The sequence below is a fragment of the Schistocerca serialis genome, chromosome 5 (assembly GCF_023864345.2).
Source record: "Schistocerca serialis cubense isolate TAMUIC-IGC-003099 chromosome 5, iqSchSeri2.2, whole genome shotgun sequence".
In the NCBI taxonomy this organism is placed as follows: Eukaryota; Metazoa; Arthropoda; class Insecta; order Orthoptera; family Acrididae; genus Schistocerca; species Schistocerca serialis.
The window spans coordinates 537,251,313-537,264,344 of record NC_064642.1 but is presented as its reverse complement, the minus strand read 5'-3'; the positions used below and the strand labels follow the sequence as shown (position 1 = coordinate 537,264,344).

The following is a 13,032-nucleotide window of genomic DNA, read 5'->3' as shown; positions in this document are numbered from 1 at the left end:
GCGTATTAAGATCACGGAAAGATGGCCAAAGAAACGTTGCAATTTTATGTCTGGAAGTGATCACAATCTTCTCACAAACGAAAGTCAAGGCTCGAATTTTAACCCTTTGTAACTCCTGTTAAAAAATACATATATGTTAGTACACATCAATTACGCTAGTTAATTATGAATCTATCACGTATCTTAATGAAACAGTGCTTTTAACTGCAGTAATTACTCACCTGTCAGTCAGTGTCATTGACACTGCAAATTTGTTGCTGTTTGTGAAACCAAAGAAGAAATAACTGGATTTTCGGTTCTTTTTCGCCTTCTAATTCATCTGTGGCCTCTTTAAATGGTCTCAGAAAATGCTCAGTTTTTTCCTGCAAGCTCATTATCATATCCTTGCAATCTGTAAGCGGAGTCCTTTTCCGGCAGCAAAGCAGCAACTTCGTTATACTGAGTGTGTAAGAATTCTAGCATAGTGTACAAGCTGTTCCAGCGTGTGCATACCTCTTGTTTCAACGATGATTTCAAAGACGAGCAAAGGCCACTTTTCTTAATATACCTTACAATGCATTATGCAGTATTTATTGTTGATGCGATGTTCGGGGCATGATTTAACTAGGAGTTATCTTCATCGAAAGTATGGCTAAGTGCTGTGTTTATACAATGAGCAGCACAAGGCATCCTTTCGTTATTTTCCAAAGCCTTTATTACATTGGCACCCTGGTTGAGGCAAATACAAAACTGTGCAACATGTCCGGCGAAATGTCCCAATCAGCCATCATCTCTTCAATATCTTTCATAATATTTACTCCCGTCTTCTTAACGTCCGGAAATTTTATTGTAAATAAAACATTGTTCACAAGAGACCAACCTGTGTTAATGTAATGTGTTGTAAGCGTCAAATAGTGTACCTGATTATGCGAATCAGTCCACATATCATCTGTCGCAGCACATGTTTTATTAATAACTTCCGCAATAACAGAAGGCATTATGCTGTTTCGTATTGCATCAGCTTGTTCTTTGACATGTCTGCTTATAGTAGAGATATGTGGAATGACATCTGCCACGTTAACTTCCCCATAATGCGCACCTAGGTGTATTAATTCTTGGCCTAGTTCTCTGAAATCTTCACCGTAAACAGCATTAAAAGGTCTCATATCTTTAGCACACACTGCAACACACTTTGCTGTAATACTGTTTTTCATTACTGCCGGTATCCCTAAAGGAGCTGTACCTTTGTGAGGTTTCTTGCAACTGTGTTTCTTTAAATGAGTGGTTCCCTACTGGAAACACAGTAATGTGGAGCAATTTGTGCACGATACGTACCCAGTAGACGCACTGTTTTCGTCTACAGCCGACAGAAATGTACTCCATACTTGGCTTTGTAGACCTTCCCGTTTCTTCAATGTGTAAACATTGGTTTCAATCTTACGTCTTACTACACTGGCTTCCTCTCGCTGCATGATTACAGAGAGAGACAAGCCATAAATGAGAAGTCCGTACTGGCTGCAGTCTCACACGGATAATGACACGTGTAATGTGTTTGTTATGTCCTACGTATTCGGTCAGGGTATCTATGCTCGGTCAGATGCACTATTTCACTAGTGCGGGCAGCCTATCCTGTTAGGGTGTGCTCGCTCCACCTCGTATTTTGTGCTCGCTTACTCGGTCATGCAGGACTCTAATGCAGAACGCCTCTTTTACAGCGTCAGTAATTTGAGTTCGTTGATCATCTCCGTGGCGGTTTGATGCTTACTAAATGTATTTTAACGAAACGCCCTGATTTTCTTTGGATGTTTTCCATTTCCTCTTTCAATCCTATATGGTACGAATCCCATACTGATGATCAATATTCAGGTATTGGTCGAACGAGTATTTTTTAAGCTGACGGTTCTTACAAAGAATCTCAAACTAGCATCTGCGATTGTTTTTCTGTTGTCGTTCCACTTTAAATCACTCTGTAGGCATAGTCCGAAGTATTTTGTGGAAGGAACTGCTTCCAGGGCTTGTTCTGCAATCATGTAATCCTACAATAATAATTGGTCTTTCTTCTTTATGTACGCAGTTTGTTACATTTTCTTATGATGAGAGTCAACTGCCGCTCCCTACACCAAGCGTCGATCCTCTGGAGGTCTTTCTGCATTTCGCTGCAATTTTCTAGCGTTGCGACTTCTTTGTATGCAACAGTATCATCCACGTAAAGCCTCATCGAACTTCCTATGTTGTCTACTGTGTAATTTATATACATCGTGAAAAGTAATGGTCCCATAACATTCCCTTGGAGTATGCCCGAAGTTACTTTTATGTGTACGCTCGAAGTTACTTTTATGTCTGAAGACTTATCTCCGTTGAGAATGACATGTTGTGTTCTGTTTGTTAGAAACCCTTCAGCCAATCACACAGTTGGTCTGCTATTCCGTACGCCCATACGCTCATATTTTGTTCATTAGGCGGCAGTGCTGAACTGTATCGAACGCCTTACGGAAGTCAAGGAATGTGGCATCTACTCGGGTGCCGGTATCTACTGCTTTCTGGGTCTCGTGGAACAACAAAAAGCGCTGGGTTTCACACGATCGTTGTTTCTGGAACCCATGCTGATTCCTCGAGAGGAGATTTTCGGTCTCCAGAAATATCATAATACGCGAAATTAAACATGTTCCAAAATTCTGCAACAGCCCGACGTCAGAGATATAGGCCTATAGCTTTGTGCGTCTATTCGACGACCCTTCTTGCAAACGAGAATGACCAGCGTTTATTTTTTCCAATCATCATGAACATTTCGCTCCTCCAGAGACCTATTGCTGCTAGACGATGGCCGAGTTCCTTCGCGTAATGTATGGAGAATCGTACTGGATGTCGTCAAGTGAAGCAGCCTTTTCTTTGTTGAGCGATTTCAGTTGTTTTACTATCCCACGGTCACTTATTATCAGTCATTTTGTCGTTCGTACGACGGTTTAAAGAAGTTACTACTTCGCGAACTTCCTCTGTGAAACAGTTTTGGACCGGTCGGGGTGGCCGAGCAGTCTGGAACCACGCGACCGCTACGGTCGCAGGTTCGAATCCTGCCTCGGGCATGGGTGTGTGTGATGTCCTTAGGTTAGTTAGGTTTAAGTAGTTCTAAGTTCTAGGGACTGATGACCTCAGAAGTTAAGTCCCATAGTGCTCAGAGCCAAACAGTTTTGGAAAAAGATGTTTCGTATTTCGGGCTTATCTGTGCAGTCCTCCATTTCAGCACCCTTATAGTCATAAAGATCTGCGGAGACGACTTCGATGCGTTTACTGATTTAACGTAAGACAAAAACTTCTTAGGATTTTCTTTCACGTATGTATACAGAACATTATTTCCGAATTCGTTGATCGCTTCAGGCCTAGGTCTCCTTACGCTAATTTTTGCTTCTTTCAGGTTTTATTTGTGTTTGTACTTTGGCTACGTTTAAATTTGCAGTGAAGCTCTCTCTGCTTTCGTAGCAGGTTTCTAAAGCGACTGGTGAACCAAGGCAGCTCTTTCTCATCCTTCACAACTTTTCTGGCACATACCTGTCTAAAACGTGTTGTAGAATGCTCTTTAACCTTTCCGTTGATGCTCATATTTTCAGTGCCGGAGATGAAATTTTCGTGTTGACTCCTCAGGTGATCCGAAATCTATTTCTTCTCGCACTTGGGAAGCAGAAAGATCCTCCTCTTTTTATTTGTGTTATTGTTAACAGCCGTATTCAGTGATGCTATTACGGTCTTACCATCGCCGATTCTCTGTTCTACGCAATCTCACTAGGTGTGAGATTCGGTGATCACACTGGCTGTGAATCGGAATGGCCCCTACATACACAACGATGAGTACATTATATGATGAAACGTATCCGGATATGTATTAGTGAACATTATTGTTAGACGTATTCACCCTTCGTCCTTATGGGAGCTTGAACTCTGCAGGGGTCTCTTCCAATGAGGTGTCTGATTGTCTGTGGAGAAATGCCATCCCATTCATCCTCAGGAGCCGAGACCAAAGAAAGTATTGATGTTGGACAGTGGTGACTAGAGCGAAATCGTCTTTCTAACTCAAGCAAAAGGTGTTCCATTGTGTTCAAGTCGAGACTCTCGGCAGGACAGTCGCTTTCAGGAACGTTATTGTACGCAAACCATTGCCTCACAGGTGTTGCTTTATGCGTTGTCGCGCTGGTATGAACAGTCATCGTCTCCGAAATGTTCCTCTACTGTACGCAGTACACAATTTTGTAAAATGTGTTCATATACTTTCGCATTTAGCGTTTTCTCAAGCGCGTTTCTGTACTTCATTATTGGCATTACACATGAGGACGTAACGTTTTCCAGTCACTCACCAAACCCAAACCCTTCCATCGGATTGCCAAAGGGTATAGCGTGATTCATCACTCCAGATCACTCGTTTCCAGGTATCCACTGTCCGGCCGTAAGGCTCCTTACACATCGCAAAGATCGCTTAGCATTGACTACAGAAATGTGTTGCTCGTGAAAGACGTTGGACCATCATATTTTTTATATCTTTAATGAAAATTTAAAGACCCTATACCTAATACTTTAAAACAGGTCGTACGTATTACGGTTTTCGTTTATCACCTTTTTTGTAATTTTTTGTTTTGTTTTTATCTGTAACATGTGACATGGAGTAACACTTTTTTAAAAGAATCAATAATTTGAGGTTGAAATATAAATAAAATTTTGTTGTTTGAAGAAGAATGTAAGAAGATGGTAGGATAGAGGAGAGATTTGTTTGTGCCGTGAATACCTCGGAATGGCTTCTTCAAGCTGCCAGTCACAACAAAATAGTTTATAGTTAACAGCAGAGAAATGATATTGCTAATCCTATTCATTAACAGCAGGTATTCAGCCATGTGAAATATTGAGTGCTTTCGTGGCTAGATTGCCAGCACATTACACTACATTTTGTCTAGTATTCGCTATCGTTAACTATTATTTGACGGACATGTACAATTTGTCAGAGCATTTTGCCATGTTATGCTTCATTCATAATTCTAGGTGTCTTATTTACTGTTACATGTCATCTTCCTCCTCTTCCTGTTCCTCTTCAGTGACACTGTAGTCGCTATCACTGTGGGTGTCGCTGTCCACCCTCTGGAAATTGTTGTTACGTTGCTTGTGGTGCAGATAGGCATGTCTGTTATGTCGTGTCGCAGATACTCTTCATGTTTTATTTTTGAAATACTGCGTTTTAATGCATTTAATTGTACCCATTGTTCTTGGTCTCTAATGGCTGTTTGTATTATGTGTTTCTGTTTCTGTATAGTCTAAGTGTAGTGTATGTATATTGCTCGCATATTGCCCGCAGAAGAAAACAGTGTGTTCTGGGGAACGTTCATGTGCATGTTGGTGTATGTTTGAGACTCAAAAAAACACGGTTTAAATGCATGGGGTAAGGTCCCTGTCCAGTTAAAAAATGTTCTATACCGCTGTTGGGATCAATATGTTTCATTCTCAACTGCTCCCTTACATCAGGGAGGAAGTCGTAAAGTCTAAGTTTCTGATCACTTATATCCTGCTCACCGTGCCTTGTATCCAAACGCCAAATTTTACGGTGACTTGTCGTCTGTATCTGTGTACCAGTTATTGTGTGCACTTTATCTATTCTTCCCATCTTTAACCAGTACCTTGCGCCTCTGTATCTGGTCGTGATATCTATCGGTGAAAGGATATCAATGATAAGATTCGCTGATGACATTGCTATCCTCATTGAAGTGAAGAAGAATTACAGGATTTGCTGATTGTAATGAATAGTCTAATGAGTACAAAATATGGATTAAGAGTAAACCGAAGAAAGACGAAAGTAATGGGAAGTAGCAGAAATGAGAAGTGAGAAACTAAACTTCAGAAATGGTGATCACGAAGTAGATGAAGTTGAGGAAGTCTGCTAGCTAGGCAGCAAAATAACACATGACGGACGGAGCAAGGAGGACATCAAAATCAGACTAGCACTGGCAGAAAGGACATTCCTGGCGAAGAGAAGTCTACTAGTATCAAACATAGACCTTAATTTGAGAAAGAAATTTCAGAGAATGTACGCCTGGAGCACAGCATTGTATGGTAAATGAAACATAGACTGTGGGAAGCATTTGATATGTGAGCTACAGAAGGATTCGGAAAATTAGGTGCACTGATAGGGCAAGGAATGAGAGATTCTCCGCGGGAAAGAAGGGACAGGATGGTAGGACATTAGTTAAGATATAATTGAATAGCTTCCATGGTACTAGAGGGAGCTGTAGAGGGTAAAAATTGTAGAAGAGGACAGAGGTTGGAATACATTCAGCAAATAACTGAGGACGTAGGTTGCAAGTGCTACTCGAGATGAAGAGGTTGGAACAGGAGAGGAATTCGTAGCGGGCTGACGATTAAAACAAAAAATTCTGTCGGGGATATTCCGAGCTCCACAAACAGTGCATCCACTGCGTTTGTCTCGAGGGTTCCTGGCAGCGTAAGTAGGACACTCCTCCGCCCTCATCTGACTGATACTTTGTTGATGACCAGGTTCAGTATGTGCGCCCACGTGCTAGTTGTGAAGCTGAGTGTTGATTCGAAGGACGTACAGTGGTATGTCCATACGGCTAGTGTAGGTAGTCTGTAATGTTTTGAATTTACCCTCACCAGCTTATGTAGTATTTTCTTGATTTGTGTGATGTTAGCCTTAGGTGTTCGTGGAAATTCAATTTCTCATCTATTTGTACCCCAAGATATCATGTTACATATGCTAGTTTGATGTTTGTGTCCCCTATTTTAACTGAAATATTCCTTTAGAGTGGCCCTTACCGTAATGTGTATTTTTTTCAGCTATCTTGATTTTGTTGTTGTGACACCATTTTGTAGTTGTTTGTAGTATTCCACTGACTTTTTCTTCTAGTTTGGCTCTGTTGTTTGCAGTGACTACTACTAATAGATCACCTGCGGACGCGACAGATCCATTTGACCTGTCATTTCCATCTGGAAGTTATAGGAGCGGTTCGATCGTTACGTACTCCAAGATGGGACCGCAGAACGACCCTGCGGACAGCCTTTGGTAATCTTACTTTCCGGATGTCCATCTGCCATTCGACTACTTGGTCTTTACAGTAGTATAGAAAACTACTGTACAGTGACTGCGGCATCTCCAGATGTCTTAACCTTTGAAACATTGCGGGTTACCTGAGGTTGTCGAATGCCCCGGCGGTGTCAATCATTACTGCCATGGAGTATTTCTGTGTTGTGGTGCAGGGCGTGGTTGATGACACCACCTAGGGATTTGCTGGTTCTGAAGCCAACTGCTGTTGGCTCATGCCCTTGAGAGTTCTGTGTGATTGCAAATGCTTACACGATAGCTTCTCCTCAATCTTTTCTGGGGTGTTTATTAGTCTATATGTCTATAAGTCATTGGATCTGGAGGACTCTGTCTGCTGATTTCTGAATAATAACTGCTTTGTACGTTTTCCATACTGTATGTACCCTGCCCAGCCGTAAGGTATTATTCAGTAACGTTTTTAAGAACGGGATGATCTGTGGTGCTAGTTTTTTCGGTGTTTCTTAGTGGATACCATCTGGACCAGGTGCCTTCTTGTTTTTGAGCTCTGAGATTGCTAGCGCAATCTCTCATTGCGCAAAAGAACATGGTGACAGTGGTAGTGTTGTATGACGAGTGTAGGTCTTCTCTTAGAGTTTTGTGATGTTGTGTGTCTTTATCGATGACGTCGTCAGGGAGCAGTTTATACAGCAAAAACTCCGCTGTATTCCTTCATCCCCGCTTCATCGTGCCGACATCCTGCTTTAGTGTTCCCAGTACTAGTGAGGTTTTTCTCGTCTGTGTCAGTTTTTTGTGTGATTCCTCCCATATATTTTACTCTGTGCTGTTACAAATCATTCCCAGAGTTGTTTGCGCGTGTTGTATCGGGTATACCACAGTACGCCATTTTTAACTCCCTATGCACAGACGTTCTAGCTGGATTCCTGGCAGCACTCTGGAACTCACGAATGATTCCTTCCGCTCATTTCGTGCGATTTTTTTACAACCAGCCTCCGCAATATTTGACGATCTCTGTCCGTCTATACATAAGGTCTGCGTGGTCTTGGTTTACTTTTTACTTCAAAGTAACATCAACAACAGTTCACTTGGGCAACTTTAGAAGGATGAAATGTCCCCAATGGATTTGTTACTCAGGTGACATGCAATGACTAGTCCGTAATCGAAGTCACTGTCCTGGCCGAGTAATTGTGCTGTTACTCTTTTCGCTACTGACAACACGATACACCCTACCTCCTTTTATACTTTTACGTTAATAGCTGTCCAGATACTTTTGATCAGCAGTGTCTATGATCTTTGCTTTCTTGTGGAAGACTGTGTGTGTGATACTCCCTTAACTAAAGGAAACAGACAGGTAACGATGATCCTCACCTGACGGCCGTTCTCTGTGAAGTAGCTGCACGTGTCGTACATGCCGAGCACCCAGGTCTCCCAATTGGTGAGCTCGGGCAGCTTGAAGTAGGGGTAGCACTGGCGGAAGCTGGTGCAGCGGCCGAGCACGCCCTTGCTGGTGAAGCACGGACCCACCGGCAGGATGCCCGGCCAGCCGAACTGCCGCCGTTCGCGTCGCGACCCCTGCTCCGGGCCCACGGGCACTGTCGACAGGTAACACACAGTCCGTCAGCACCTCGTGATACTACAGTCTCAGCGTGTGCAGCGCCGCCGGCGTAGTCCAGGAGTTGCGTCGAGTGGCACAGGGTAGGAACATGGACTACGCTAGCGTGGAGGAGGCGCATATCAGTTGGGAGATGAAGTGGAACTTGGTGGAACGGAGGGGGGCAGAGAGGAAAGATGAGGAGGAAGGCTACGAGGGAGGAAGAGAAGCAGAGGAGGAGGAGGAGGAGGAGGAGAAGGAAGTGGAGGTGGAGGTGGAGGTGGAGGTGGAGGTGGATGTGGAGGGAGTGGTGGTGATTGTGGCAGGGTTGGGGTCAGGGGGGTGAGTCATTGTGATTATTATTATGATAAGAATATAAAATATTTTAATATAATGATAATTTGTTTACATCATTGACTACATCGCATAGCTTCCCAGAAATACCCATTCAGAGAATGAACATATCATTTCCGGGCCGCGCCCATCGGCTACTGCTGGTCACTGTTACGAACGGGAGCGCGGACCTTACGGTTTCCTTGTCACTTGTGTTATTCTCCACGGCTGGAGATACTTGGCAGTTTTCAAAGTTGGGTGTTTCCTAGTACCCTTTGGGAAACAAACTTCTGAATGTCAGTTGGTGGCAGGACTTTACAGCAATGCTGTAAGCGTTGATAGGAAATGGCCAACTGAAGTGCCTAAGAAAGCGTGCTGAAAGCAGTGTCTCCGAATTATTCACGTGAAAAGTCTTAAAGCTTTTTAAATAAAGCGAACGTTAGTAATATTCTATATCAATGTACGAGGGGGCGCTGAAAAGTAATGCCTCCGAAGTTTTATGTTAAAACTTTTAAAGCTTTCAAATGAAACAAAATTTATTAATTCTACATCTTTATTCTCCGTGCCTACATCTTTCTCCTTCATGTCTACATATTTATTTCTCAGCGTAGTCACAGTTGCGACGAACACATTTCTCCCAAGGAGAGACCAGTTTGTTGATACCATCACCGTAGAATGTTTGACTCTTTCGGCGGAGCCACAACCTCACCTCTGCTTGCACCGCTTCGTCACTATCAAAGTGAAGCTCACGAAGGTATTCGTTGAGTTTTGGAAACAGATGAAAATCAGATGGACGTAGATCGGACCTGTATGGAGGATGATCGATGACAGTGAACTCAAGGCGTCGGATAGCTGTAGATGTCGCAGCGCTTGTGTGTGGTCTGGCATTGTCAAGATGAAGGAGAGGATGCTCCATGTGTGGACGAACTCTTCGAATTCTGAACTTTATTGCAGCACGCTCTTTTTCAGGTACCGGCATAGTTACATTACACACCGCCATGTTAAACGCTACAATTCGGAGCCCTCTAGCATCAGCGAAACGGGAAGTCTACCGAGTAATACGCATGGCACTAATACCTCAATCGATATTGAGAACAGAATAAAAAATCCGGAGGCATTATTCTTCCGCCTGCCTTCGTACTTTCTGCTCTGGGGACTGACTGGCCTGAAAACCCACATGCTAAAATATTTTCTTGAAGCGGTTGGGAGTTGGCAAAGTCGTGAATATTGCCAGATTGTTGGTGATCACTGTGGAGGATACGAAGATGCCACGTACTCGTGCGAGACAGTGTTATCGCCACCTGACAGAGTTTGAAAGTGGCCTCGTTGTGGTTCCTCGTTGGACCGTCTGATCGAATCGTACAGCATCCAGAGTTTTGGGGTATTCGGATGTTACAGTTGCCCGGTGTTAGACTCCACAGGGACATGAGGGGCGGCAACTCGTCGTCAAAGTTCGGGTCGACAACGTCTGACTGCTACACGGGACCATATAGGTATTGTACATCAAGCATATCATAATCGCTTTACATCTGCGTCTGCCATCCGAAAAAAATGTAGTAGAATTCTTGGAGCATTCTGAGTTATCGGAGACTACCAGCAGTCGTAGGCTGCAGTTAAACCAGAACAAAAACGGCTGCATTTGGAGTCGTGCCGTGACCGAGAAGCATGGACTATTAATGAATGGCGTCGCATTGTGTTCAGCAATGAATCGCGGTTATGCACTACTCCTAATGATCACCGTTGGCGAATATGGCGACAACCAGGGGAGAGATCCCATTCTTCCAGTTTTTTGGAGAGGCACAGAGGTATTACTCTTGCCATCATGGTGTGAGTAGCAATCGGGTATGACTTCAGGTCATGGCTGGTAGTGATTGAGAGGACTGTAGTGGTACGGTACAGCTGTACGTCACGGGAATTCTGAGTCCTCAAGCGTTACATCTCATGATGCCATTTTTCAACAGGCTTGTACACTTCCACGCTTGGAACATGTCTCTATGAACTGTCTGTGAGACGTTGGGGTACTCCTGTGGTCAGCAAGATCCCCAGATAAGTCTCCGATAGAAATGTGTGGAACCTGTTCCGAAGTCAATTCTCTCCCGTGCCGATTCCAGGATATTAAGGAAGAGTTACAACAGTTGTGAGCCAGCTTGCCTCAGGAAAGGATATAACGGATTTATGAAACCCTGCCGAGCAGAATCAGAGCAGAAATTCAGGCCAGAGGGCATACAGCGTTGTGTTGAAAAATGGGCTCATACTGCCAAGTTCTTTGTATGTTTGACACCATGCTGTAATCATCTAACTAGTGTCGCATACCCTCTCAACCTATGAAGTTTCAATTCATTTTCTTCTCCTCTTCTGGATGCCTCACTTTCTTTCAGGCAGTGTAATAACTTACAACTTCCAAAAAAATACTGCATCTATCTTTACATTATGTGTGCCTTCGTAAAGACAACGCTGTTCGACTGTGTTCCATGTATTATGTCCTGTCGTAGAGTTCATGTCTATCGGCATTGTGGTTTTCACGAAATTATTCACTCGCTTCAGATCGTTGCATTTTTGACGTACGATTCAGGCGCGTGCGTTCTCGTTAACTCAGCCACCACCTTACACGCGTGATCTTATGTATCATGAGCTGTTATCTGCTTATGGGCTACCAGAGATTCACACTTACCAATACTCGCAGGTCACAGTTACCAAGCTAAAAGAGATTTACGGTGTTGTCATGGGACGATACTGCAAATACGACTTTGTTGTTTTGGAAATGTGTTGTACGTTCCTGTGAGACCAAACTGCTGAGGTCATCGGTCCCTAGGCTTACACACTACATAATCTAACTTAAACTAACTTTCGCTAAGGACAATACAAACGCCTATGCCCGAGGGAGGTCTCGCACCTCTGAAGGGCGCAGCCGCGCGAACCGTGGCAAGACGCCTAAGACCACGCGGCTACCCCGCGCGGCTGACTTTCTTGTCAGAGAATTCTGATTTATTCACTTGTTCATCTGTTTCTAAATGAAATTATGACCAGCTTTCCAAAGACTACAGAATATCTGGAAAGTCAGTATCTAAAGTGATAGCAGAAACTTCATAATGTTTTGACAGTTAAATAACAAGCAATTTACTACGAAGTGGATGACGTATCACAGTCACTTGAAGTAAGGCAGGCCAACGCACATGAATGCGCAGCACGGTGCCGCTGTTGCGTAGCACTGCAGGCGGTGTCTTCCGATGGAGGCCTACTATTTACAAGTCTATTTTGGACGTCGAGGCTGAATATAACATGAACGTCAGTTCGTCCGTTTTGGTTGATGTGTTGAAAGGACAGACTGTGGTTCGAGGAGGTCGTTTTGATTTTTCATTTTCAGTTACTGACAATCCTGTTGGTCAGTGTTGGATGACTGTTGCAATAATACGTATTGATACAACTACGAAGTCTACGGCAACGTGTTTAGAACAGGTACCTCCTCGTGATGTTTCGGGTTATTGGACGTCCATGATTACTATGTCTCAAGTTCGTGGTGTTGGAGAAGCATCGACTAATTTTTTTTCTTGATAAGCCATTATGTGTAAGGACGAGGAAGTCTTGTAAACTTGGTCATGATGATAACATTTGTCTCTTTTTTCGTGGTCGTGGTGTTGATATGAAGTGTAAATTTGTTTGCGATATGACTGTATATAATAGTATGTAATAATTTCTCCGGGCACAAAATTTAACTTTGTTACATTAACCTCCGAATCCCTGGGTATACAGGTCACCCCACATAACTGTGGCATCTGCATGCGATACGGAAGTAGTTCAAATGAAGGTTGTTTGGTTCCGAAAACTCTATCTCTTGAAAATATTGAAAATCACTTGAATGGTATATTCTAAAAATTACAATGGCTACTCGCCAGTTTTTAAACGGTAACTGCCTATTTATTTGCGCCAAAATAGCAGATCTGTGAAAAAATAGCGATGTGACGTATTTAAAGTTGTTACAGTAAATTGCAGAGTAAAAGCATACTCAACAAAAGTAGTTTTCAAGCTGCTTCAACTGCTCCTCGCTGTGAACCTGAGAGCGTTTGTGTGAACCATTTTTTTA

At 43.2% G+C, this 13,032-nt stretch overlaps 1 protein-coding gene across 1 annotated transcript in view; it reads right to left on the bottom strand.

Annotated features, from left to right (window-relative positions):
* Positions 1 to 13,032, bottom strand: part of LOC126482323 (proclotting enzyme-like) — a 169,081-nt gene that overhangs the window by 58,303 nt on the left and 97,746 nt on the right. The window contains exon 2 of the mRNA XM_050106369.1: positions 8,396 to 8,619. Coding sequence (XP_049962326.1) covers positions 8,396 to 8,619 — 224 coding nt within the window. The remainder of the gene's footprint in view (positions 1 to 8,395; positions 8,620 to 13,032) is intronic.